We start from the raw sequence: 27,759 nt of genomic DNA, 5'->3' as shown, positions 1-27,759 counted from the left end.
AGTCATCAAGAAAATAGTTTTCAAACGCAGCAACAGGCCATGCATTGTCACAGGGACTATTAAGAGAATTCATTCTACTGCAACAACAAAGTCCCAAAGCAAATGAAACTGGAAAGACACTACCTTCTACACCAGGATGATTCAAAGCATGCCTCACACTCCACAATAATCAAGTTTAATAAACTCAATCGGAAGCTATCTGAAGCTTTTGAAGTTGCCCTCAGTCCCCTGACTTCAACATCATCACATGTGGTACGTGCAAGGCAGCCTAAAAATATCTCAGGACATCAAAACTCTGAAATGTAGAGAATTATAAAGAAGCATCTACCCAGATCACAAATCAAATTCAGTCTGTTTCTTCATAGGCTGTGCAGGATATGAATTCATCACATTATGAATGTGTTTGTTATCAGTCTGGCAACGCAAAATGAGATTAGTCTGTAGCAAGTAATCAGCAGAGCAAGTTCATCCAAATGTCAGCCCAAAGAGTGCAGCCATAGAAACATAAACATTCAGAAAGTAGGCAGATCCTTTAAAGTACCAAAAAAGAAAGAAAACAGATTTGTTACAGCTGCAGGCAGAGACTAATAAGATGTGGTCAGATGATTAATGGAGATGGAAAGAAAATGTCTGATAAGTACATTTTGAATAATTTAGACAGTTACTGAAAATTAAAACGTGAAAATATCCTTGTTAACGATTCAGACATCTGAAAGGCTTGTTATAATCCTTGATTATGTAGAATATGAATCTTAAAGTAGCCTGTAAAGCAGCATAAAACGCAAATGTTGGAATACACCGACGTTTACATTACGTTTACTTTGCTTATATAAAGTGCTTGTGTGATCACTAGTGAGTGCAGGTTCGAAGTTGTGTTTTGATCTCATGTGAGTGTGTGTGCATGGCTCAGCTGCAGTAACTGTCACTTCCGTGCTGTGATTTCATTGGTTGAATGTTCAGGAGTCCACAGCCCACAGTCCGCCCCTCTGCCCGGCCTGAAGTGCAGCCCCGCAGCCCGCTGTGTGTGTCCTCCTGGAGGCTGGACCGGCACATTGACCAGCAGCACTGACACGGCGGATCAGCACAGGACAGAGCACCGACAGAGAGGTCAGTGGCTGATTTCACTTCGCTTTGTTTTTTGAAAAAGTCACCAAACTTCTCTTAGCTAAGCTAACTGAACTAGCTAGCCTATGTGAAAAGTTTAGATTTACTTCCTGTTAAAGACGGAGGAAACACATCTCTTTACGTTTATTGTTGCTGTTTAGGTTATGAATAACAAGAACTCATCGATCAAAAGAGGTCTGTTGTTTGGTTCAGTCGAAGTTACTCATCTGGGTTAAAGTTCACCAACCTCAAAGTCAAAGGTGTGGTTGATGACTCATAATGAGATACTGAAAAAGTAATTTCGTTGGATAAACATTAGTGCAAATCATCATAACTATCACTCTTAAAATAATATTGTGCCAGGAAGTCTTTCATAGAATGTGAAGGAATCTCTTCTTGTGACATTTCATCTCGATTGTGACCTTAAATGTGTGGACATGAGCAGTAAATCAGTTCACGCAATCTCAGATTGTGTAATTTGAGGGGTTAAATTGTCATATAGTCATATAGTCATATAGTCATTATTCTAGGACAGATGTTATTCCCCTTCCTCCTTCTCTAATCATCCTGTGACCCCTCTTCTTGGTTCCACTGCAGGAGTCCGTATGGTTTTTGGTCCTTAACAATCTCATAGACTGCTTTAAACTTTTAACTAGAGGCTATCACATCCCTGGGTCATTTTCTTTTTCTTGATTTCACATTTCTCTTTAGCTCCAAAACGTTTCTATATTTGTCTCAGTAGTTTCATATGTCATCGTTGTTATCAAAAGGTCACACAAACTTTTAGTATCTTCTTATCCCTCTTTTGGAAGGTTTGTAGTTGAACATTGTGTGACAGCCTGTTCTTGTAGTACAATATAAAGCAGCAGGATGGCAAGCATTTTTATGAGCTGGGATCCGTTGTCAGTGACATGATTATTTCTGAATGTCTGAAACAGTCTAGTTTGTGTTGTGTAACTGCCAGCGTCATCACTTGAATTATGTCCCTAAAAATTATCTACAGTTCATATCACGCTTGATATCAGGGTATATACTGGTGTCAGACTTTGCTTTGTAATAAAGCCAGCAAAGATCTCATCTGCTGCTGCCCAGACACACAAAAAAACAAGTTGCTCAACCAAGCTGTTGCAATAAAATGCAATTTGCAACCAGACAGAGTTCAGAGAGAAAGTATTGAACAACAAAGTTCATGAAAACATCAGACAAAGTATTTATTCACTTTGACATCTAAATGTGTAAAAGGATTAAACAGCTCTGTCGCACACGGTTGAAGCAGCTTCGCTGCAGCATAGCTTGCTGTGTGTGGAGCTTCTCTGCTTGTCATCACTCCCTCCTCCCTCCTGTCAAGTGGATGCATCCTAATGCACCTGAATGTTTACTTCAGGCCTGCAGCATGTTACAGCTGGTTGGCTGTACTCCTCATGGATGTTTCTAATGATCTCAGCAGTCTTTGACTCATCTGCTATGTACATCAGGTCAAGCATGTCAGACACTTGTTAATAGTGTTCCAGTTAAGACAGGTGGAGTCCATTTATGTCTCTGTGTGCCAGCTGGCAGAAAACAAACAGATGCCATCCACATGTTGTGAGCACCACTGGGAGAAGGGAAAGATCTTAGCTGCAACATGCCTCTCTGCCGCTCTCAATGTTTTGTTGTGTTTTCAAGTACCAATCCTGGTAATCCTGATTTTAAAATGTGTTTGTTGTATATGTTTAAGTGTGAACAATGGATTAAGATAAACATCTTTGTTATCAGTGCACTCTTGACTAAGAATGGTGTACCTTATAACTGCTAAACAGCCATAAAGTAATCCTGCATGGCTTATCAGACACTAGGATCGTAGTGATTTTCATGGATGGAATTTCCCATCCCAGTCCGATATTATTTAATAGAGCTCACCCCAGCTGATCTCTTATGACATCAACCTTTAGACGTTTTACTTCTGCTGCTTTTATGTGGGAATTTAGTTCAATGTTGTCTACGATGTGATGAAGCGATGCATATCACATAAATAAAATAGCTACAGTTTCAACTTCAGTCAAAGGGATTCTGGCCTGGTACACCCCTTGCACATTACACACAGGTTGTCATGATAGAGGCTTTCATCCATATCATCCATGTTAAGCGAGGGAGAATCAATATGTCTTCCCTCTAGTGTGAAGTTGACACTTTGCTAATGTAAATGTGCCATACAAACAGTATTGTTGGGTCATTGTTTAATTAAAGTCCACTTATTTTTAGCTGTTTGTGTCCCAATTATGTGCTACATCTTGGTACATTTTAAGGCAATATTTCACTGCATTATTGTAATGAAGTAGTTTTCACTTAAACCTGTATTTCACTTGAGTAATTATTTTGGCCCAGTTTTCATTGAAAGCAACACTTTACAATTGGTTGAAGTCTAGTAGATGAGTAATATTAGAGGTCTGCGGGCCTTCATGTGAGTTTGTGAACAATCAGTCTCCAACATTAGTGCCCTGCAGGTCCCTGGTTCCTGCCATTACTCATAGTTTTCCTCACATTCTAATCTATAATTTGAAATTAGCCCATCCATTTTATGCTGTAGTCATATTTACTTTTACTTTTACTTTCAATAAATTAAAGTCAGAAAGGGATTTGTGTCATAGTCCAGTATTGTTTCAGGGTTCAGTACTCACACATGGATGTAATGTTAAATAGTTTGTCTTGATTTAAACATTTATGGGAAAAAAATGTTTATCCGTTTATTTTACACCTGATTGACTTATTGATGCATAGCAATAAAAATACAAAATTATAGCTACAGAGGGTCAACAAACAAAACAGATATGTAGACATGCAGTCCCATTTTTAACTTTAAATTCTCCCATAGTGCAGAGATTTGAATGGTTTGCTTGGCTGCATTGTGTTATTTTGTAAGTGCAGTTTCATTCTCATTGCATCATAGCATTGACAAATCATTTAAACGTGGTTAAGCTGTGTTTCTGCATGCATTAAAACATCTAACAGGCCAGCGATTTCTGCAAGATAAAGTGTATCTGCCACTGAAACTAAGAATATCAGGAAAAGATGTGTATTTCATCATGCATGCACCAAGCAATGTGAGGTGACTCTGCTTCTGACACTCTATATTCCATGTCAGAGATTGAATCCAGCAGTCACAATGGCAGACAGCGGGAAGACTAATGAGACTGGAGCTGTAGCAGCGCCACCAGCTAATGGAGACCAGCAGGTGAGGAGCACTGTGACCCAAAATGACACCTAGTACAAAACCAGAGTGCGTTATGAACTCATTTGACACTGGAAAATTCCCATTTTGTTGAGCTACTGGCGGAAAAGCATTAAAACATTATTCGTAACTGGTTCCTTCAGATTTTTATTTTGCAGGTTTCTTTTCAATCATCGTAATGGTATCATTTCTGTCCTAGACTGTTGTTTCACGAGTGAGCAACTTGCCCCTGGTCAGTTCAGCTTGCGAGGCGGTTTCCAGTGCCTACACAAGCACCAAAGACAATGTACCCTTGCTGAAGGGAGTGATGGATGTGGCTGAGAGTGGGGTCCGGACTCTGGGAGCAGCTGCCACCACAGGGTCCAAACCTCTCTTGGACATGATAAACCCACAGCGTAGGTTCTTCTCTCTGCAAAATATGATGTAACATATGTGCAACAACTGCACATAAATATGTACAACATTCAAATGTAGCACAAAAGAATATTGCAAGCTTGTTGCATACTAAAGGTGTGAAACTGTCAGGTCGGCTTCTAAGCTTTGGGCGAGAATACACTATAGGAATAAAAATAAGATTTTCCACATCATTTACCAGAGGGATCGTTTTAACCTTTTCGAAGCTCTTTGTTTCTGCTCTGTAAATATAACACTGTTTTTGTTGTTATTTTATTTCACACTGTGTTTATATCCTCTGAAAATGTAAATTAATATCTGTTGTGCACTTGTTTCAGTTGTCACAGTAAATGAGTATGCCATGAAGGGGCTGGATAAGATGGAAGAAAAGCTGCTCATTCTTCACCAACCAGCAGACAAGGTGAGACAGGAAACAACGCCACTAGAGGAAGTAACCCAAAAAAAATACATTTCACTCCTTTTGTCCTGTTTGTCACAGACCTGGACTGTTTGACTATGACCTTTTGTCTCCTTTTTACTCCTTCAGGTGGTGTCAGACACAGTAGGTATGGTGTACCAGTCAGTGGCAGGGGCCAAGGATGCTGTGGTGGGGGCTGTGATGGGTGGTGTTGAGCTGACCCGGGCAGCAGTCAGCGGAGGTATCGGCACTGTCATGGGCACCAGGATGGGACAGATGGTCAGCAGTGGGATGGGCCTGGCCCTCAGCCGATCTGAGAATTGGGTTGACCAGAACCTGCCACTCACTGAGAGGGAGTTAGGTCAGTAGCTACACGAAACTCGAAAATATAATTATTCACAAAAGCCAGGGTGGAATACACCAATATGTCTACTGCTGAGAGGGTGACAGGTGTGTTTTGACTACAAGATTAAATGAGGCTGGCCAAAGAAATTAACATTAAAGGCAGACTATACGTAATCTGGTGAGAAGAGGGTGGTCATAATAAAAATGATGATTCAACCTGAGGTTGAACACATGAATGGCTAATGTTGTTTATAGAGAAGGGGGCAGGACATTGCAGTGAACTTCCCTTCTGTTAACTTGGCCCATGAAACACCTACAATTTCCAACACTTGCGGCTTTGACACCTGCTACTGTGATGTCATGTTATCATGACAGCCCACCATGCTCCGGTATAGCAGTAATGTTTAAGAGGCTGTCCTATCATCTGATTATAGATACTAGAAATATGCAGTCACAAAAGTGGCAGCAGCAAAGTACCCATAATGGCAACAGATTCTTGATTTGACCAGTAATAACCATCAAAGTGGCTTTTAACAGCGACACAGTGTCGTACCCCTTAGCCTCCACTGACTGATCATCAGAGGGGGTGAAGTGGCCCTCATGTATTTTTGTCTCTCCTTTAGCAGATGTTCTTTAACCCCGCTGGTGTCAAGTAGACTAACTTGTAAACAGATGTACCAGTTGGCACGATGGTACATCCATCCAAGCCAGCAAAGATGCCACATTTACTACATTTTTTCAGTATGCATACAGAATTTTCATGAGATTACCACTTTCAATTTACAGCTGCTGTGGCTGAACCTACAGCCTGTGAGGTGACCTCCCTTTCAGCCTCCCCCAGCTATTTTGTCCGCTTGGGGAAACTCTCTGCCAAAGTACAGGAGCGAGCTTTAGAACAGTCCCTGGTCCGAGCAAAGCATTCAAGGGATGCCACCTATGCTGCAGTGGCCCAGATTACTAGCACTCTGGACCTGCTGGAAAGAAGCCGTACCACTCTGGGTACTGCTAGTAACCAGACAGAAGGAGCCTCAGAGCAGCTGCAGCAGCGCTGGACAGAGTGGACGCAGGATCAAGGAGAGTCTGGACAGACTGAGACAGAGCCAGATGGGGCCAAAGATGAATCTGAGGTAAGGACAAATAAATACATGGTTTCAAGCAGCATAGATTCTTGCACTGTACAGAACGTACATATGCATTATGTTTACTATACAGTGATTTGGAATACTGCTTTAATAATAAAAAAAGAATAAAAACATGCAGGGATGGACTACATTTACATAGTGTATTCAGGAGACTGGAAAATCACATGTTTATTATAAGAGTCTTTGTTTTAATTTAGTTATCATATTTTTTACATTTTTGTGTGTCTTATTGTTGCACTGATTATATTTGAACTGTCTTATCAGTTTGTCAGCCAGCTGTTAAATTGCAGTAATGTATTTAATTGGTTCTATGCAAATACAGTCTGGCTGATTGATAGGCTACAAGAGTTTGAAGTTATTGGAAGAGAAAGGCATGTTATGTCTCACAGTTCTCTCTGACTGTATGTTCACAGCAGCTGGAATGGCGTGCTCTCTCTATGGTGCGTGGTCTGAGTGACCAGCTGAGGTCAGCATGTTCCAGTGTGGTTACCAGCGCTCAGGGTCTGCCAGGTACAATCCAGGACCAACTGACCAGTGCAAAGCAATCCGCTGAAGAACTGCACTCCTCACTGGGGAACACCAGCACCATCACACCCCTCCTTCTGGAACGGAGCCGTCACCAGCTGCACCAAGTACTAATTGCGCCTCTCTGTCTTTGCTGCAGTATTTATTTTGCTGTATAAGCTTGGCTTAATATAGTTCAGTGCTTAAATATTTATTTTCTTCTTTACAACACCATCAATTTACACAATTTGAAGTTCCAATATCTTTTTATAGGTGTTTTAATTCACACTTGCAGAGATGAGAGAGGCTAATGAACGGAATGGGCTTATCCACACCTCCACATATTGTCATGATAGAACAACAGTGAAGCTTAGAATCATACTTTTACAAACAAAGTATTTATTTTGATTTTTATTTGAATATAATACTGTTATCTACCTATTCCAGGTTCAACAGTCTCTGGATGGTGTGATGGAGTACCTACTACACAACATACCACTCAACTGGCTGGTGGGACCCTTTGCCCCTCAGGTGAAGGCAGAAGAAGACGTGGAAATGAAGCAGACTGGCTCAAACAGCTAGATTTGAAAACTAAACAATTAACTATGCTGACAGACTGGTGTTTACTGTAGATGGGACCACTTCAATTTAGCTTTAAAGACAAATGCCAACAATCATGTAATCATGTTTCCTTCATGATGCTCTTAAACAATGATCTTATTCACTCCACATTCCTATTTTCAAGTTGTGATGCTGTGTAAATAAAAACAAATGCAATGATTTAAGATTTAAGAATCATTTTGATCATATGCAACTGACTCACAGACAACATGTCTGATTTTAAAATGAAAATTTTGTTGAAATGTTCATTTTAGAGATTACTATACACAACATCCAAACCTTTTTGTAAACAGGGTTGTGCATTTCACCGTGTGGATAATAACCACCTCACCTATAAAAAAATATGTGCATGAGCCTCATGAGACTCAGTGTGTATATTTGTGCACTTTCTTATTTATGCTATAAAATGTATTTTACATCTGTTTAGGATGAAGCCATGTCTGAAATGTCAGACTTTTGTATTCAAAGTGTTGCGAAAATGAAATCAAACTGAGTGGTTTGTGTAAACATCTGAACAAATAAAAAAGATAGAGCATTTCATTTGCTGTAAGATTTTATTTTGTTTGTGCCCAAAAGTTTATATATTTTTATGGAGGAAGATGATGATAATGTGTCAATGAGCTGTCAATAAATTCTTCACACTTTAATGCATTACTAAGAGTGTGATGATCTGAGTTATTTTGGTGTGTGTGTGTGTGTGTGTGTGCGTGTGTGTGTGTGTGTGTGTGTGTGTGTGTGTGTGTGTGTGTGTGTGTGTGTGTGTGTGTGTGTGTGTTGGACTTTGCTGCCAGTCTCACTGAAGCCTGAATCGATGCTGATGGTGACGTCATGGTCGTTGTTTCGAATGTCGGGAGCTAACGCTGGGTAGGAGGCCGCGCTCTGTGCTGTGGACACAACTTGAATAAATCTGTAGCCCAGGCCCGTCGACAGCCCCCGGTACCGTGACTTTCAGGTATTTTCTGAAATCCTAGACTGCTGCGACGAACTCCGGCACTGTGATGCCGATTTTTAAACTAGCCAGGACTCTGTCTGAAGCGCACTGGTGTGGGTTGGCTGGTTATGCTAGCAGTTCAGCTAACGTTAGCCTGCTAACGCTAACGTTTATTCGATTGAAAACCCAAGATTTGTTTATACTATGTCGCCACGGACGTTGTAGTTTGTATTTTTGTGATTTTTAATCGCGATGGAAAGACTCTAAGCAAGATGTGTCTTTGTTTTGCGTTGGTATGCTGTGTCAGACAGACAAAACGTCCAGCGAGGCTGTTTGCTAATATACAGTGTTTGCTTTGAGCTATGCAAGCATAGGACGCCAATTGTTTTCTTCTGCGGACAAACTCTGGCTGGGGACAGCAAGCTGGAAGTTGCTCAGCTACAACATAAGCAACGTAGCATAACGTTTGCCAAGCCATCGCTTAAGCTCTGCGTCTCGTTTCTAAAGTGGTTTGTAGAAATGTCTTAAGCTTTTGTTCCTTTTTGTTAACTTTGTCGTGATGAAAGTATCTTGTTTGGCTGAAGAAAACATAAACCAGCTGAGCTAGCTTATGTTTTCGCTGCCCGTAACTTGCCCTTAACAGTGGAATTGTGCCTCAGTCCTTTTTGTTTTCGTTTCTATGCACAGCTCCCCGTCATGTTTTTGTGACAAATTCACACCATTCTGCTTGTTACACTGGCGGATTGTCATCATGTTGCAGGGAGAGTTTTAGAAAGGGTTGTGCGCCCATATATTTGCATTACAGCCAGGAAATGTTTTTCTCTATTGCATTTATTTGGAAATATCATTTAGATTGACTTAAATGCGCCAGTCCAGCTCTAATCTTGCTCAAAGTGTAGAGCTGGACTCTCACTTGGATGTTGGTGTACTCAATTTTGCTTGGTAAAGTTTATTACAGCTACAACAATGGGCCAAAACCCTTACCTCACAAAGAAACCCATATTTAGTTCTACTCTCATGCTGCAATGCCAGTCTCCAAGCTCTTTTAGCTAAAATAATGAAAAGCTCTGTAATCAGACAGGGACTGGGAATCATTTTGACTAACTTCTACAACCCCATTTTCAGGAATATCCTCTCCCATCCCCCTCACCCCCTCTGTCAGAGCATGGCTCAGGAGACCAATCAGACGCAGGTGCCAATGCTTTGCACTATGGGATGCGGTTTCTATGGTAACCCCCGCACCAACGGCATGTGCTCGGTCTGCTACAAGGAACACCTACAGAGACAACAGGGAGGGGGGCGATCCAGCCCCCCAGGAGAGAAAGGTAGGAAGATGGGAGAGATGTGACCTATAAAAAGCAGGGGTGTGCCGGATATGGATCTGCTAATAAAAAAAAAGACAGGAGCTTGAAAGGTGGGGGGCCTCACAAAAACTATAGGCTACAGGTTGTGGGGGTACTTGAATTTGCCTAAAGAGGTTGGAGAACAGGTAGCAGTAGCTGCCTACACTGTGGCATCACAAAGCAAGAGAGTGCCATTGCCATCTGTTGTTTCACATTAACTCAAAATGCATCTGATCATGACAAATGCATGCAGTGAGTGTCATCTTGAAAGATCCTCAGAAACTAGTGGAGAGTCATCCCTGCTTAGAGCTAGAACAACAGGTTCTGTGTTGTTTGTGGTATCAGACTGTCCTTTCCCCGTACAGCTGCTACATCACCAGCCGGATCACCAGGCTCAGCTTGCGTGACCGTGGAGAGCACAACATCAGAGCCCAGTACAGAGGTGGCTGGAACACCACCTGAGGAACAGACAACCAGGTAACTTGCTCAGCTCTGTGTTGTTCCAAAGTGTATGGAAAAAATACCTTTCAGTTAGTCATTTTAATGTCATATATAAGGTGAAGTCATAAATACAATTATAAGAATAAAAAAAATAGTATGTAGTACATGCATTAATCAATAAATTTAATTTTTTTATTTTCCATTTTGAACTAAACTGTGTGATAGAATTAACATATTAACTCTCCTGCTTCTGGTAGGAGGTCTAAACACATTTCTCCATTCATTTCTAAGGAATTCATACTCAAGTAGGGCTGTAGTTTCAAATGTTTGCTGGAGGGCTTCACCTTAATAACTTAAATGTAATGTTGTGTGTAATGTTTTTTAGGCATGTTGTAAAAGCCTTTGTGTGGTCTGCTCTAGCTATGGCAGTAAATTATTCTTTATGTAAAATACATTTTTCTAATGCCATCATAAAGTGAGTGTGGTGGGTATTTGAACTAGAAAAGGGCTGTTTAAATCTGAAGTTTGGATAGGATCTTATGGAAAATCAGAACTAAGGTATTTTAATGTAGAGAGGTGACTGCACAGTAGTAGAATTTAAAGCATTTGCTTGACAAATATCTGACATGGTAGTCGTTTTTGAAATGAATTTAAAAATAATGAAACACTCAATTTAACAGTTTAAATGTAAATAGTATCACTGTGTGATCTAAAATGTATTCATGTGGCACTGCTGTTATTTTTAGCCCCAGCTCTCCCAGCCCAGTAACTCAACAGATGACTGCTATGAGCATCTCCCAGGATTCGGGGGCTGTAGACTCTGATCGAGCAGAGGCTGAGGAGGCAGAAGAGGAGGGCACATCTAACAACACAGGTAATGAGTGTGGAGAGGCAAAAAAACACTAATCTGACCCATTTTGTAGCTGCAAATACTTAAAAAAAGTGGAATCATTTATGGTTTATTTCCCCCTCCCCCAGAGCCGGTGGGGGAAACTGCACAGGCTTCGTCTGATGGAGACCAAACTCCTGATAAAAACAAGAAAAAGAACCGCTGCTTTTCTTGCCGGAAGAAAGTGGGCCTTACTGGTAAGCGAGGAAGGAATTTCGTGCACATTCCTAACAGGTTTAGGAGTTAGATAAATCTTGCTTGCTGGGATTCTTCATACCTCTCCTGACAATTGTAACCTTGTCATTTGAAATTTGTTTACAACACAAGGAATGTAGTTGTTGCAGCTCTAATTGAAGATGGTGTTAATGCAGCAACTTTGAAGACATTTTTGTTACTTGTCAGCATGTGTCAAGCTGACTGCTTTCACGGGCAGTAAATGACAGTTGCTATGAGCATTTCTTCTCAAGCTGGCACTGTTTTCAGTTAGTAAATGACAGTGGGCCACAGCTGATTATTAACATTGATAACACAAAAAACTGTTGTTTCAGTCTTTGACTTTATATGTATGGTCAGCTATGTTTTTTTCCTAGCAAAAAAATTTCAAATTGTGATCTTCCCAGGCTGCTGCTTTATTTGATTACACACAATGACTTTTTTTTTAAATGTCTGCATTAATAACTGATAACTCTCTCACCTTCTACAGCTGGTGTTAAAGTCTGCACTCAGGTTTACTGAAACATTATGATAATTTGAGTTTCTTGAATTATTGGTGAAAGATCAATTGCTATATTTAAGACCTTTAGTGCCTGTGTCCTACATATACAAAGTGTCACCACTAGCCCCTGGTTTGTGAAATGTTTTCTACAACCAAACACTGCTGCAGAGAGCAACATACTGCAGGTTAGTGGTGCATTTTGCAGTGTACTGCTGGACTCCCACTTTTAAGACAAACACAAAATGCCAAACCCTTTCCAAATCCTGAGTATACATGTGGAAATAGACCTGATTACAACAATGCCAGCAGGTCCTGGTCAAAAAGTAAGTTACAGATCTTTATTCTGGCATTTGTTGTATTGTGCCCAATATGATATTTGGTTACTCAGAAGTGCAACAGAAAGTCTGTAACTGCAGTAATTAGTATAATGATTGTTGACTGATGTGTTTGCTTTTCTTTACTGAAGGTTTTGACTGTCGCTGCGGCAACCTGTTCTGTGCCATTCATCGTTACTCTGACAAACACGACTGTCCCTACGATTACCGGAGTGCAGCTGCTGCCCGCATACGCAAGGAGAACCCAATCGTGGTTGCTGAGAAAATTCAGAAGTTATGAGGACTGAGTGCAAAAAAGGAAAAGTCTCTCTGACTTTGTGAATCTGAACAATGGCGACTTGGATGAAAACACCTGATATCATGGCTTCATTTGTTCATGGTAGTCTGAGGCGGGCGGGGTGGGGTGGTGTTGTCGCAGCCACAGTCCAGACACTTCCCTTACTAGCATCTCCCTCTCTCTCTCTCTCCGCTAGTGACTGCAGCTGAACCTGTATGTGAGTGTTTGTATGAAAGTGCGTGTGCGTGTGCAAATTTGCTTGAGAGTCGGGGAGAGAGCTGTAGGGGCTTGGTGGACATTTGTGTTACCGTGGGGAGGGGAGGCATTTGATTTTATCCCTTTTTGTTTCTCAGTTTGGGGGATCATGTGAGTTTATTTTTATACAATCCCTGTAGGTAATTGAAATTAAACAGGGATAAGCTGTTGAGGAATGTGTCAAAGCTTGCATAATGACACAGTAATACACAGAGGGTCTAGTGAGTTTGAAAAAAAAACTTAACATGGTAATTTGTTTTATCAGCAAGACCTTTTTAAGAGCTTTGGAATATACAGTTTTCTCCTAGACTGAAAAATGATGTCAACTTCTTGTCAAATTGGCATTTTATTCTTCCCAGCTCATTTAGTCTATGGGTCACCACAACTCCAAAGTCATAACATTTTCCAGATACGTCTCACTTTGATACATTGACTTGTATGGATACTGGGTGCATGAAAAGTTGTTGGAAGGGGGAGGCAGGGGAGAGAAAGGCTTAGGGAAACTTGACTTTACTGAGTGATTGAATTATGTGTTTTTTTTTTTTCCTTTCCGTTTTAATGAGCGTATGACATCAGAAGATCTATATTAATATATTGTAGTTAGCTTGAACTGTGTGATTGCATTCTATTTATTTTTTATCGTTTGGTTGGTCTGTGCTGGAGGATTGGCAGCATGTATCGGCAAATCACTAAGATTTGCTCTTAACCTTTTCAGATATATTTAAGTAATTCCATCTTGATTATATAACCATTTGAAGTTACAAAAAATCAGTTTCTAACATGATGGAGTAGAGTCCAGTTAAGCCTTTACAATTAAGATTGTGCAGTTAATGTGCATCATTTTGGCTCTAGATATGAAGCACAACAAAGTGTGTCACTTGCAGAAGAGCACAAACTAACGTGCCACACCTACTCAGTTTTGTTCAGCATCTCGGTCATTTGCAATTTATATTTGAGCGATATAGCCGGGTTCTCTGAGGATATTGCCTTGTACAATTACAAGACTTTCTGTTTTGGTGCGGCAATGTGCTCTCCTTGAATACACTTTTTATGTTTAGTGGAGTCACAGTGAAGCTCCATATTTTCTAACCACCAGCAGACCACTGACAAATGCTGAATAAAAACTGACCTTGGTCGTAGTCAACTCTCCATGTGATGACACACGTTCTGCTCAGCTAAAGTAAAGATTGTTTCAATGCTGCAGAGCCGCGTGCTGTGCTTTTTACAATTGTGCTCCGATTCAGTTGAGTCAGTAATGCGAAGACTGCTTCTAGCTAGCTTCTTCTAGGAAGATCAAACTTAAATGCATGTGTGCGGTCAGGCATATGAGTTACTGTTTTGTAAGTGACTGCACAGTTCGAAATGAAGCTGGAATGTTTAAAAAGCCACACAGCAGTAGCACAATGCATGGCTGGAACCTTGGGGTTCAAGTTAACAGGACTCTACAGTTTTTTTTCCAAATGTAAATACCATATGGCTCCTATTCATATAGTATAATCTTAATGTAGATTTTTGCCAGGTAATAAAGGTGGGGGATTATTAAGGTGAAGAATAGTACTCTGTATTAAAGTGCTTTTCATAATTATTCCAAAAAAAGAATGTGCCTCAGCTGGCACTGACATTGTCCCCCATCTTGGTTCCCATTTATTTACAAGTTTTTACATATAATGTTTGAAGTATTTTTAATAACAGGCTCTACCACAAGTATCTCCTTAAGGCCACATGGCTTCTCTTTTACAATACTAGTCAAATTGATAACAAGCCCCTCTAAGCTTAATTAATGTTGCTGAATTACACAGTATGCCAGTCAATGCTTTCATCTTGTTACTGAAGTCTATTCATAGCATAGTGATATTACTGAAAGTTAAAAAGGTCCCTTGTGAGATATAGAGGGGCTCTTGAGGTTTCATCTTTTCATTATTAAAAGCTTTCCCTCTAAGTGTTGCTTGATCTTGATCATTAAATATTTATTAAAAAGCTGTAGAAAAGTTGCAGGAACTTGCAGAGGGGGGTGTTTTCAAAATTATCCAATGCAGAATGTGATGGTTGTGAATGATCCTTTTCCTTATAGACACAGAATATTGTGTTGGACCTGAGTGTGAGAGTTTGAGTTCTGCATCCTGCGATTGGAAAATTAACCTTCGTCAAAGTTCCAGTTGAAAGTCTTTGCGTTGGTGATGGCTAGCAAAATGACTTGGCACGCCAACACCAAGACTTTACCTGGAAATAAGTTGGTCAGCTATAACAACTGTGATTTGATTTCTTCCTCTGTTTCACCTCTTGTGGAAAATTGAAATTCAGGTATCTTGGAAAGGAGTGTATCTTGCATGGTGACAAGAAGAATAGCTGTCATATTTAGGGGGACTTGTGGTGGGTGCTGCTCTGCAGTTTGGTAATAGTTAAATACAGAATTCTCACACTTGCTGGGTTGATTACAAAATATTGTTGCACACAAAATCCTCAGTTTTTCTTTACAGATTAGTGGTCCTCCTGTAAAGTCTTTACTGAAGGGATGATTGTTCAGCTTTATAAATCATGGGGTTGTCATGATTGATGGCTGTTTTCTATTGACTGCTCATATCAATGCCCCAACTCTTTTGACCCACATTCTTTTGATAAATGTGAGCAGTTTGAATGTAAACCACCATAATTCACACAATAATGCCATTCATCATTTGATTGGCCCTGATATTGACTGTCTCTGAGCAGAGGTGCACAGTGATCTTACGTGTGATTTCGGACAGTTGGATCATCTCTGTTTTGACTGTTTGTGACTCTACACCAGCAATTAGGGCTACCATACCTAAATAATCCTGATGTTATCAGTACACATACATTTTCTTCTGTTGCATTGATGTTTTGATGTCTTCAGCACAGTCTTTCACAATCAATGTTTCCATCATGCAAAGGTTTTGACTGATGAAGATAAACCTGCAGGTTATGATGAATCTTGTTAAATTGCAGTTTTACTGCAGAAGTAAAGGACTAATGAAGATATTCAGTATGTCTTTCATGAGCTTTAGGGACCTCAAAGAGAAATCTACAATGTTCACAGAGATGTAGTCTTTGACCCTTGGCACTCCAGTCCCCCAGAAACACCACCAGATATCTTTTTATTTTGTTTTTGTTTTTTTTGTTTTTCTTTAAAGAGTTAGGATTGTATGATGTGTAAGAGTAAGTATAAAACAATAAAATCACAAAGTTTATTTTAAAATACTCTTGTCTTTTGTTTTATTTGTTTTAATAATAATAGTTGTGTGGTAAATAAATGGTCATTTAAAAGGTTAAAAAGTCATGTTTAATTATATACTGCTCTAGACCAGTACAAATGAACACTGTGGCCTCACTCTGCTTTTGTACCAGGATATTGTTCTCGGAATACAAAAACACTGTAAGCACAAATGGTTCTACACAATGGTGCACAATGTACTTCATGTATGCTCAAAGAGCAGTTCCAATGACAGCCAACTGACTACAGTTTGTGTGTCATAATTACATTTTCATGGATTAGGATCATTTATTATATAAAGGTTATGTATTTGTCCATCTTTAGCATTTATTTAAAAAAGAAATAAGGCTTTACACACACCATCTAATACTTAGCTCCCTTTAACCTGAAATTAAAGGACGAATTAAAATATTCAGCATTGCCAGCGTTAGATGTCTTACTTTGAGGAAATAGTTCCTAGAAAGTGTGGGAGATGAATCTTAAATATTTTAAAATGTGTTTATCTTTATAAATTGAGCCTTCTGGTGGTTAAACCCTAGAAAAAAAAACTAAATCATTAACTTTAACTTTTCATTGATCTTCTTTGTGCCAAATAAGTGAGTAATCCTCTACAGTTATTTATCACTAGTTGATGATTCATAAGCACTTAGCTCATTTTTTTTTTCTAAAAGTGCAATTTTACGGTTAAGTGCAAATATGTCATCTTGTACAACGTCGTCTCCCACACTGATGACAAGTTTCCCTTAATTGTCCAATGGAAACTTCTTACGTCACATCCTGTCAGCTGTCGCTTCCGGATGCGGTGAAACAGCGGAGAAGTAGGAAAACACCGCACGGACATGGATTAATTAAAATGACAAGACGCTGTCTACAAGGTCAGAGGAGAAGCCAGCGCGATCCAGAATGGATTCACGGGGACAAAAGAAAACGATGGAAAGTCTGTGTTAACAGTGTTTTACGTCGCATGTCCGTGAACTAGCGTTGTTTTCTCTGAGTAGCCGTGTTTGTGTCTTCTTGCTAGCTTAAGCCAGCGTAGCGCTAGCTGGTACGCGCAGATAAATAGCTTCTCTCTGTAAGATGATAATATGACTTTGTTGCTGTTTGTCTTGATACATCACTCTGATAGGGAACAGTGGTGTCCGTGTGTGATTGTGACTGAAAACAGGTTGAGGACCGCGCTCCGTTCGTCCTTGCTGACAACATAAGTTAGAGAAATTGAGAACAGACACAAATCTTGTTATTTTTTTAATTATCCGGGACACGTTTGGGAAAAAGCACGTCATTTCTGAAGTCATTCAGCCGTTTCGCTACAAGTGGACAGAATGGGTGAACTCTGGACCTCGGATACCACAAAGAAAACACAGCAGATAGTTTGTAAATAACACTTCCCTGTCAGCCCATAGGCTCCACTACTTTTCCCCTGTTCTGCTGACAAGGCGCTTCAGCGGTATCCTGTGTTTGAATTTGCCTGAAGTGAAGAAAGACTTCCGGGCTTTTTTGTGTGTATTTGGTGCTACACAGTCCTTTTTTTCTTACAATAAGGGCTTCAGCTCAACAGGTAGGTTTCTTGTTTTCAACTGCAAAGTGTTGCCATGTAGGAACGTGTCGAAACAATGTGTTTGTTGTTTAAATATATGCTGAAATGATCAGTATGGTTTACCCAAACTCGTGAAAAAGTCCTAATTGCTGTAGTTTGAGAGATTAATTATTAACTTAAACACATTGCCCTGTAGTTGTAACCATGAAATATTTTAAAAAAGGGCTGGATGTTTTCAATGCATGATTGGTTTTACTAAGGAAAATATTTAGCAACATTCTTGGCACACTCAGACTAAGTGCCTCGTACATTACATTGTAGTAATTGTCTCATTGTGTCAACATGTGGATTCATTAGCACAGTGATCCTGTTGTTCTCCTCCTGCACAGTGAAGGATGAATGGCCTCTCTCTCAGTGAGCTCTGCTGCCTGTTCTGCTGCCCGCCTTGGCCAAGCCGCATTGCAGCCAAGCTCGCCTTTCTTCCCCCAGAGCCCACGTACACCTTTCTGCCAGACCCGGAGGCAGGCCCTCCCGCACCAGGAACAACAGGGACATCTAGCCTGCGAGCACGGAGCGGTGCATCAGTTGCTGGAAGTGGAGGAACTGGGGCTGTGGAGGGGAGATGGAAGCTTCACTTGACAGACCGAGCTGAGTTTCAGTACTCTCAGAGAGAGCTGGACAATATGGAGGTGTTCCTTGCTCGATCAAGCCGAGGGAACAGAGTCGGCTGCATGTACATTCGTTGTGCTCCTAATGCTCGGTGAGTAGTTTGAAAGGATTCTCAACATTTTGAGTCAGTGTTTTAAATGAGTAAATGAGAGACAGTGTATCAGACTTCCTCAGACGTTTAAACACTCTTCTTTGTAGTTTGTCCTTTATGCACAACTAAGTCTACTTCCTTTTACTTGTCTCTCTGTTAACTCAGCTGACTGAAGAGTTTTCCTTCCTTCTTCCATGAACCCCTGGCATCCAACAGATTCTTTTAGTCTTTAGGAAGTTAAGCTTTGGCCTTCCTTGGTAATTTGTGATAATGATCATAGAAATAAGTCTTTCAGTGATAAGCTTCCAGTGAGTTGGAGAAAACGTTCTCACCTATGCACGTTTTCTCTGCTGCGGGTTTGTGTGACTGAGTTTATTGTCAGTGAGATGTTGATGGTTTTATCAGAGGTGATCACATCATGTGGCCAAAAAATGAAACCGTGAAGTATTTAACTTCAGTTTAACATCTGTCTTGCTGCACTGAGCTGCTGCTGATTAATTTACTAAATCAATTAAAAAGAAATGGACAGGCTTGTGTTACAGTCCATGTATCTTGTATTAATGTCTATCTAGTATTACAAGAATAAATGCAACCACAATGTGATATTGCATAGCCATTGTTTAGGCACATTCTGAATGGAAAGGCCACAGGCTGCAGAAGCTCATATACAAAGCCACTGAGGGAGAATTTCAAAATAGTCAGTGTGCAAAAAAGGGTATCAGATTTCTCTGTGGAGTGCACAGACATGCATTCATGAATAACAGGCAAGAGCTAGAATACCCTGTGTTTAGTGGATACCCTGCTTCTCAGTACAAATTGTCATGGGGTAAGATGACATGAGGCCATCGTGGTAAACGTAGCAGTTTTATACAAAGACGCACTGGCCCGCAGTCCATGTAACATCTTTATGTTTATTTCAGCAACAGATTGCTTTGGGTTTGATTCAGTGTAGAGTTACAAGGTCAGTTATACTGGACAGTGTTATGTTGTGTTGTGTTGTGTTAATCCTGTTACATGTCTTTCAGGTACAAAAAAAGTCCAGTAAAATTTCATTTATAAAATTTTCAAACTAGGTGCTGTGAAAACATGTGGTTTTTATTTTTAAAAACCTACGGTGATTGAGCTGTAAAATGTACACAGGGGCATGTCTTATGTAACTGTAGGAAGCACAATGTTATTGATTATCGTCTGTAGACTGCTGTTTGTCCTGCTACATCTAGGGTACATGTTAGGAATGCAAACCAATCCATTTGTACCCGTTTACAAACCTGTCCTTATAATATGTATCCCTTTCAGCTTTACAGTGCTGTTCTCCCACGGCAATGCAGTTGATCTAGGCCAGATGAGCAGTTTCTACATTGGCCTTGGCACTCGCATCAACTGCAACATCTTCTCCTATGACTACTCAGGCTATGGGGTGAGCACTGGCAAGCCCTCAGAGAAGAATCTCTATGCAGACATAGATGCTGCCTGGCACGCCCTGCGTACACGGTATGTGATGATATAATTGGCCCATATGTGTCCTTCAAGGGATGATTTATTATACTGTGTTGTATTCTGCTGAGATTTTTTGGCACGTTTAAACTTGATTCAACTCATGTTAAAAGTGTAGATTTATAATAATACCTACTCTTCTCTGAGGAGCACTAAAATGAAAAATGAAGATGAGTATAAGATGATTAAATCGGGACCAGGATGTGAAGGAGGGATGAATTAAGTTGGCAGAGGAGGTGATCAGGACAGATCTGGGATGAAGAGAGTGGAACAGACTAGGGACAGATACCATGGGAATAAAAGAGAGAAAGATGGATGGATGAGGGGAGGAGAGGCTGTGGGGTGATGTATCTCAAGGACACCGCAGTGTGATAAAGAGTCTCATTAGTGGAAACAGTGCTGAAGCCTGGTGAAGACATTATAATACAAAGAACTGACTTGAGGTTAGGTGAAGTAGATCATTGTTCGGCTGTCCTTTTTGCCTCCATTGTGTCAGTATGTTTACCATAAATGCCAAATGTGATAGCGAACCTCAACATGCTTCTCATAGGGTCAAATTTACTTTGAATATATAAACAACTCTAGAGTAACTTCAATTAATTGTGGATAGATCATTGTAGGAGGATTAGCTGAGCAACATAAAATAGATTTAAATTTTGATTAAACTGATTAATCACCTTAATTGGTGAGTTAAACAAAACGCCTATCATTTGACTAAAATGTCTTAGGAAAATCCTCAGAACGCTGTGGTTACATATCTCTTGCTTAGTGTGAAAGGTTTTTCCCATTTTTAATCAGGTATGGCATAAGCCCAGAGAACATCATCCTGTACGGACAGAGCATCGGAACAGTCCCCACTGTAGACCTGGCATCTCGGTATGAGTGTGCTGCCGTCGTTCTTCACTCACCTCTAACATCTGGAATGAGAGTAGCCTTTCCTGAAACAAAGAAAACCTACTGCTTTGATGCTTTCCCCAAGTAAGTCACTCAGCCTCACGATGTTTGACAGTTGGTAATAATCACATTTTCCATTAAAACAGATTACTCAGACTGCAACATGCAGTTTGTTTGGCTGCTTGTTGTCTTTTTCACATAATGACAAATCTGCCAACAGAAAAGAATAATAGCCACTTGTGAAAGTGTCTAAGTATCCAAAAATCTGCACTGAAAGACCAGCTCCTTTTTATTTGCAACTTGAATGATAGATTTAGTGTTTTTTTTTCTTGGCTAGCATGTTAACAAACCTGTTGTTTCCCTAAATATGTGGTTGCCACCAAAATACTATAATACTTTAAGACATCATACTCCAGTGTTATCTTGCAGGATCTCGCTCTGCAGTGTGCAGTTATTTTTTTCATCAAGCATCTCGTCAAAAACGATTTCCTTCTGCAGAGGCTGAACTTTACAGCAACCCATCAGTTCAAATGTATACTAAGGCTCAGTGTTATACATAATTAGCATTGTCACCTCTTTGAGTGACAGGTGGGGGCTTTATCAAGTGGCCAGCTGCTGGCTTACACAGCTGCCTGCCCACCTTGTGAGTGGCCAGCTGCAATAACCGGCAGATTCAGGCAAGATGATGACAGCTGTAACCAAATAAACTTTTTTTGCTATGGCTGAAGTTACAGAAGGTTCCTGTATATTTATTTATTTATATAATTATATATTTGCGCTATTCATTTGTTCCAGCTAATGTTAATTTTACAGTTGCCCTTGTTATTAGGGTGCTGTCACTGTACTGAACCCATTGTTTTGAAACGGTTGTAGTGGAGTAATGGAGCTTTATTCAAGAGTGTATGAAATATAAGTATAACACTAATGGAGGTTTTTCTACTGCTTCTTGTTCAGTTATAACCTCCTACACACATTTGTATGCAGTTGTAGTGTGGGTGTAGGCAGTAATGTGCAGTTTTTATGTTATTGTTAAAACTTGGCCACCAAACATTTCCTTTGGCCTCACATTAAGGACACAGAGTGCTGCTATTAGCGAGCCTCTATCCCTTCTGTTCTTGTTGTCACTTTGGTTTTAGTGGCTGAGCCTGACAAGGGTCAGTAGCAGCCAATGCCAGATTTAACACAGAGTCTAGTCTCAGACGGTGCAAGTGGGTGAGAAGCAGTGGTGGAAGGAAACCAGGGAATGCCTCTCTGTGTGTAGTGAGCTGAGAAAACCTCCCTGTTCAGAAGTGGGCAGCTGGTCCCCCTTCATATCTTTCTCTCCTGTTTTCTGTGCTAGATATCTCTCTGTTGGGATGGGAACACCTGAGTATATGTTTTGTTTTTATGCCTGTGCTTATGCTGCACAACTGTAGTCATTAGAACTTATTTGACAACATAATTGTTATCTACTGTTACAAACAACTCTAGGACTCATGTTGTTTTATGTAGAGTTCGCTGGGTTCAAATCTGTGCTGGTCCACTCTGATGCAATCTTCATCTGCATGTGTTGTTGATGAAGATTCTCAGTCATCCAGGTCTTTTTCAGTCAAAGGGTTGAAACAAGGCATCTGGACTTGTAGAGTTTTCTTGAAGACGTTTCTCTGCTCCTCCAATCAGCTTCACCAGTTCTAACTGTTCGGTGAGGAAACATGGTTTATATGTGGTGGAGGACCTCAGTGAGTGAGTCTGTGTGAAACAACAGCTCTAAATGTCTCCATACTTCCCTGTGATGGTCAGACTGACTGTGTCAGGTGTGACTAACGACTATGGGACTACAGGGGAATGCTCTGATCTGTACATTAGTGAAACTAAACAACCACTCCACAGAAGAATGGCTCAGCACAGGAGAGCCACCTCCACAGGACAGGGCTCAGCTGCTCAGTTGAGGACAAAAATGTTCACATTTTAGACAGAGAGGACAGATGGTTTGAAAGAGAATTCAAGGAAGCCATCTATGTTAAGCTGAAAAAAACCTTTCCTTTAACAGAGGTGGTGGACTCAGACATCATGTATACACATGTATACAATGCAGCTTCCATCCATTGTTTCCTCACCAAACAGTTAGAACTGATGAAGCTGCTTGAAGGAGTGAAGTTCAGATGCCTCGCTTCAGCCCTTTGAATCTGCATGTGTTTTATCCTCACCCATTATTTATCAGTCACTTTACTGTTAGGCATATAAAAAACACTAAAATGTTAGGTTAGTTTCTAAGCTTTATGTGAAACAAAATCTCATTTATAGCCCAAAACATGTCGATGTTGCTTTACAGATAAAAGCGAAGCTTCAGAAAATCCATTAAAATATTACTTAATCCACAGCAACATAATTTACATATTTTTTTAGACTGAGTACATTTATATCCTGATTCACACACTTTAAAAATGAGTGCTGTGTTAACTGACCCATGCAGTCTTCTCAGAGTTTTGTCCATTTCTCAGCTGTCTCTATTTTTCCCTTTTAGCATAGAGAAAGTCTCTAAGATCACCTCTCCAGTGCTCATCATCCACGGGACGGAGGATGAGGTGATTGACTTCTCCCACGGCCTGGCCCTGTTTGAGCGTTGCCCCAAGGCTGTGGAGCCTCTATGGGTGGAGGGAGCAGGACACAACGACATTGAACTGTACAGCCAGTATCTGGAGCGCCTGCGCCGCTTCATAGGACAGGAGCTGGCAGTACAACATGCCTGACCATCGCTACCACCATTGCCATCATCTTAATTACTATTTTCATCCTGGTCCAATTAAAGCCACACCTCTCTGTGTCCAAGGTGCAAGCGTCATCTTAACCGTCCCTCAGCTTGACCACAGCTTCCAGGAGTTTATTGTTACACATACTGCTGTGCTTCATTTCTGGGGCTCAGTATGCCTTTAATGGACCATGGTTGATGAGATACAGAGAAGAGGGGGAGTGTGTTCATAATTAGATGTGTGTGAATGTGCAGACAGCATTAAGGCTGTTTTTTTTAGCAGAAACTCTAACTGTACACCTGCTACGTGTTACGTGGCAGCAGATGTGTTCCTATACTGTGCAATAACACGGACAGTGTCCGCAAGGCTTCTGTAGACTAGATGAAAAATAGTTAACTGAACAACAAACTGATGAGCAATTATGTTGGTCGACTACATCATGGTCCACACAAGAAGCTTCTTAATTTTCTGGCACACTCATGCAGTTGGCAACTTTATTTTCTGTTGTTAAGCCAAGTGAGCAGGTCAGAGGCGAAGCATGGGAAGAACTCTCCATGACCTGAGATGTTTTAGGGAATATTTTGGTTTTCTAATCTCTTAATAGGAAACGGGTAATGATTGAATTACCACTTTATAGTAGTTGCAATCAAAAGCAATCCTATATAGAAACATTACAGTAAATCCTGTTTGACAGGTGTAGATTAAATTCTGTTGTTATTTTGTTGTTGGTTGGTGTAGCATTGGACTGCATTATACTGAAAGAGTTTCTAATAGTGTGTCTCAATCATGTATGTACGTTGGGTGTGGATGGTGGCTAGGGAAAAAGGAATATGATACATACATGGATTTGAGTTTTTGAATCTTTACTTAAGGCTTTACTTTACTGAACTTTTTGCTCAGGTAAACCTCTTTAGGGTCAGTGTGTTCCACATTTCTTTGTGATGTGTACTGTCAGTCAAATATCCTCTGATCCTTCGAGCAAAGATTTCTGATGACAAGTTTATCCATCTTTTTTCTAACCAAATAAAGAACCAAACTTTGATCCTAAAACTGAGGTACAGACCAGGCTGTTTTGATGACACCTGTGATTGTTATATCCCAGCAGTAGCCTGGTAGTGGGTTAAGCTCAAGAGCCTCCCAAGGAAAATACCTCCATTTCCCCTCATTTTGTGGAATGTCTGAGTCTGTCATGTTTCTGTCTCACACCAGTAGGTCACAGCTGTCAGCAAAGTTCTTGTTTCTCTCAGTGTCTGAAACAGAGAGGCGTCACTAAGATGAAACAGGCCCTGGTAGTCCAGCCTGTTTTTAAGCCTCTTTCTTTATTTCTGGAACTGCGATAGGATTGCCGGTAAATAAAAACAAGTATTCATTTTTAGGGATTAATATATTTAATGTTAATTAAAATAACCATTCTCATTCTTCAGATAAGCACACAAACATATTTTTTTACATCATTGTAAAGTAAGAAGTTCTCCTGATACACTGACATTTGAGCAACAGCAGTCTGAGAAACAAACGACTTACTACCATCCACTGCCATTATGTGCTATAGTGTCCAGCAAACATATAACACATCAAACAGACGTTGAGTAATAGAGGAGCATCTCTTCTCTGGTTTACTGACTTTATATTAACTGCCTATAATATCCGCCTGGCTATGCATTCTCACTTACTTTAAACACAACACTATTGATGTTGCTTTACAGTACAAGTGGTACAGCCTGTTTTCTAGCTGCTGGTGAGGTGTTGTTTTCAAACTGATCTTGTGATAATTTGAAGGAAATATTACTAATCAGTATACAGCGAATTGTTTATGTCTGATTAGGAATGGTACCAGATTCATATCCGCTGGATGTTTCCCTGTTTTATATTATACATCACGATAAAACCCGTTTTGTGGTTTTGTTAATGGTGCACTCAGTATAAACATCATCTGTTCAAATTATAACCAAAATGGCTCAAGTGTTTTTACCTACCTGAGTTGTTGTGTTTGATTTCTAGGCACTGAATGTTGCATCGTGTGAGATAAGGACTGTTGTGTTTGATTATGTCTGAAAGAACCAAAGTCTTTTAAAGCTTCACCTGCTGCTTTTTGTGTCTTAAGTGAAATGAAAATCCTCCTTTCAACTTCTTCGTTTATCTATCTTAATGTTTTATTTCCTGCTACACATTTGGATACAAATTCAGTGTAAGTGTTTCAGCTTGCTAAGTAACAGTTTGATCATATCATGTCAGCTTTCAGATATTTATAAATTAACCAAGTTATGTATGTGTGTTTTTCCCTTTCAAGTTCTTTATCATTTGTGTGGGAGTTCAACGAGTAGCAAAGCCATGTTGTCTTCAGAGAGTGTGTGGGGTGATGAAAGAACAGTGACAGAGGAGCTTCAAGCAGACACATGAAAAGCTTTTGTTCGTCTTTTATTGGCATGTGTGGCTTTCTTTTTTTTTATTTGAGGGTTGTTGTAACACAGCCATGGGTATAATTTTCATCATCACACACTCTTATCCTTGGTTTATTATACTGACATTTTTTTTTAGTTTTTGCAGTTTTTTTCCCCCAAGAGAATAAGTTAATAAAATATAACCAGAAGTTGATAACAAGTGTTTGGCTTTTGTGTAGCTGGAATCTGTGTTACGTGTGTCTACTTCAGTGTCTGATTTTCCACTCATGGCAGTCCTGGCACTGGGTGAATAAAGACCTGTCTGCAGTGAAAAGCCTCACAGGGCTGCACAAGGAAGATCCAAGAATGGCTCGGGTGAATAATTGGCTGATGAGCAAACGAGTTTTTAATTGCCTGTTGTTTTCTGTGCGGTTGTGTGTTGATGGGCTCGTTATCCTCTGTGCCAACAAAGGTTCAAGTGATGTGTTTTAATTAAACCAGTACAAGGACTCAGGTCTGTCCCAGCCTCCCCTTGCTGTCTGACTGCCACTATGTTGACTTGTGGGGAAACAGAGACAGATGGATCGCAAAGCTGCAGCCACCCTCCTCCCCCTGAACACACACACACACACTTAACTTGTGCCAGCTCTTTTTCAATGGACTACATAAACAATCTGGTGTTTCACTCAAATGCTCTTACGGATTAAAAGCAGCTGCAGCACTACATCCCCGCGCGTACAGCAAAGTTAGTGCAGCTTGACCTACTGCCTCACACACAAACACTCCCCTTCCACACTTCTTACACAGCCCTGAGCACAGAAAGCCTTTTGTGCTGACATGAATCAAAGGATCGTGGATGTGCACGGCCTTGACAGCAGAAGGCTCAAAAACAAGACTTGTGGATCCGAGAGCTGTAGTGACGTAAACGCTGTGCACCAATCTGAGGGATAAAGACATGGCAACCTGCACATTGGTGCTGCTGATTATCCACCCTACTTCAGTGACCTGACACCAGCCTCCACAGAAAGACTGTGATGCTGGCTGCCATTCAAAATCTGTAACAGCTACCACTGTGACAAGTAACTCTTTATCAGCTCTGGGAAGATAAATAGCATCAGCTGACATGACATTTACCAGAGAACTGAAGTTTGTCTTTGCATCATTTAAGTAGAGAGACCTTTAAAACTATAAAAGAAATTTCCTGTGCAGCTTGTTTATTTTAGGATACATAAAGCATGGCTGCTGTATTTATCATCACTGTTCTTTAAATAGCACCTTTTGTCCTGTTCAGTATTTACATTATGGTAGATGGAGCTCAGTGATTATTACCTCTTCTTGACTTGTCTATCAGTGCAAGCACAGATGCCTGCGAGGCTGAATGTGTGAAAGAATCAAAATAATGTATCGATATGTGTCACTCAAATTAGGTCTCTGATTTATCATGTGATCACCTGGCTGCAGGTTAGGAACCACTTTGTTCAATTAGATCACTAAACCAGTTCGTGTCAAACACTGACCTTCAGTCATTTGTTTCAGTTTACATGTGTTCTATCTTTGTGAGGACCTTTATTGACACAACACATTAAATATAATGAAGTGGGTGCCAGATACTGCAGGTGGCGCTAATGTTCAACATGTCAAACTCTGAGTGCTGAGTGGATCTCTGGAATTGTTCAAAAGCACATTTTTAATTAGCATCTTATTTAACCTAAATCAAAATGAACCTGGTAACCTGCAAGCAGCCATTTGTGTTGTTGTTGTTGTTTTGGAGGACCAGCCTTTACAAAAATATCCTCAGTCCTAAGGTCTGACTC

General features: G+C 40.4%; 3 protein-coding genes across 4 annotated transcripts; all 3 read left to right on the top strand.

Moving 5' to 3' along the window:
* Positions 1 to 965: 965 nt before the first annotated feature.
* Positions 966 to 8,275, top strand: plin3 (perilipin 3). Its single transcript, XM_028404377.1, has 8 exons — positions 966 to 1,107; positions 4,226 to 4,315; positions 4,512 to 4,707; positions 5,044 to 5,126; positions 5,253 to 5,484; positions 6,255 to 6,595; positions 7,024 to 7,242; positions 7,562 to 8,275. Exons 2-8 carry the CDS (start codon positions 4,247 to 4,249, stop codon positions 7,694 to 7,696), a joined length of 1,275 nt encoding a protein of 424 aa, XP_028260178.1. The 5' UTR covers positions 966 to 1,107; positions 4,226 to 4,246; the 3' UTR covers positions 7,697 to 8,275.
* Positions 8,276 to 8,520: 245 nt separating this feature from the next.
* On the top strand, positions 8,521 to 16,137 carry LOC114434598 (AN1-type zinc finger protein 5). 2 transcript variants are annotated; one of them, XM_028403920.1, is made up of 6 exons: positions 8,521 to 8,671; positions 9,792 to 9,991; positions 10,375 to 10,486; positions 11,197 to 11,324; positions 11,429 to 11,536; positions 12,521 to 16,137. In XM_028403920.1, the coding sequence occupies exons 2-6, from the start codon at positions 9,832 to 9,834 to the stop codon at positions 12,667 to 12,669; spliced, it is 657 nt and encodes a 218-aa protein (XP_028259721.1). In that variant the 5' UTR covers positions 8,521 to 8,671; positions 9,792 to 9,831; the 3' UTR covers positions 12,670 to 16,137. The 2 variants fall into 2 exon arrangements, with proteins under 2 accessions (XP_028259721.1, XP_028259720.1); XM_028403919.1 differs by having other exon boundaries at positions 8,535 to 8,687.
* An 800-nt stretch (positions 16,138 to 16,937) lies between these two features.
* abhd17ab (abhydrolase domain containing 17A, depalmitoylase b) lies at positions 16,938 to 25,833 on the top strand. The gene is made up of 5 exons (XM_028404687.1): positions 16,938 to 17,708; positions 18,077 to 18,447; positions 19,744 to 19,938; positions 20,740 to 20,919; positions 23,339 to 25,833. The coding sequence occupies exons 2-5, from the start codon at positions 18,083 to 18,085 to the stop codon at positions 23,562 to 23,564; spliced, it is 966 nt and encodes a 321-aa protein (XP_028260488.1). The 5' UTR covers positions 16,938 to 17,708; positions 18,077 to 18,082; the 3' UTR covers positions 23,565 to 25,833.
* The last annotated feature ends 1,926 nt before the right edge of the window (positions 25,834 to 27,759 follow it).

The sequence above is a fragment of the Parambassis ranga genome, chromosome 4 (genome assembly GCF_900634625.1).
Source record: "Parambassis ranga chromosome 4, fParRan2.1, whole genome shotgun sequence".
Classification (NCBI taxonomy): Eukaryota; Metazoa; Chordata; class Actinopteri; family Ambassidae; genus Parambassis; species Parambassis ranga.
The sequence above is the reverse complement of the archived record's forward strand: the minus strand, read 5'-3'. Positions and strand labels throughout refer to the sequence as shown.

Excerpts from the sequence above, each read along its gene's own strand:
- LOC114434598 (XM_028403920.1), top strand. The coding sequence starts at position 9,832 with ATGGCTCAGGAGACCAATCAGACGCAGGTGCCAATGCTTTGCACTATG. Across the intron at positions 11,325-11,428 it reads GGGCACATCTAACAACACAG|AGCCGGTGGGGGAAACTGCA; the intron begins GTAATGAGTGTG and ends CCCCTCCCCCAG. Across the intron at positions 11,537-12,520 it reads GAAGAAAGTGGGCCTTACTG|GTTTTGACTGTCGCTGCGGC; the intron begins GTAAGCGAGGAA and ends TCTTTACTGAAG.
- plin3 (XM_028404377.1), top strand. The coding sequence starts at position 4,247 with ATGGCAGACAGCGGGAAGACTAATGAGACTGGAGCTGTAGCAGCGCCA. Across the intron at positions 4,316-4,511 it reads CAGCTAATGGAGACCAGCAG|ACTGTTGTTTCACGAGTGAG; the intron begins GTGAGGAGCACT and ends TTTCTGTCCTAG. Across the intron at positions 4,708-5,043 it reads GGACATGATAAACCCACAGC|TTGTCACAGTAAATGAGTAT; the intron begins GTAGGTTCTTCT and ends CACTTGTTTCAG.
- abhd17ab (XM_028404687.1), top strand. The coding sequence starts at position 18,083 with ATGAATGGCCTCTCTCTCAGTGAGCTCTGCTGCCTGTTCTGCTGCCCG. Across the intron at positions 18,448-19,743 it reads CGTTGTGCTCCTAATGCTCG|CTTTACAGTGCTGTTCTCCC; the intron begins GTGAGTAGTTTG and ends TATCCCTTTCAG. Across the intron at positions 19,939-20,739 it reads TGGCACGCCCTGCGTACACG|GTATGGCATAAGCCCAGAGA; the intron begins GTATGTGATGAT and ends ATTTTTAATCAG.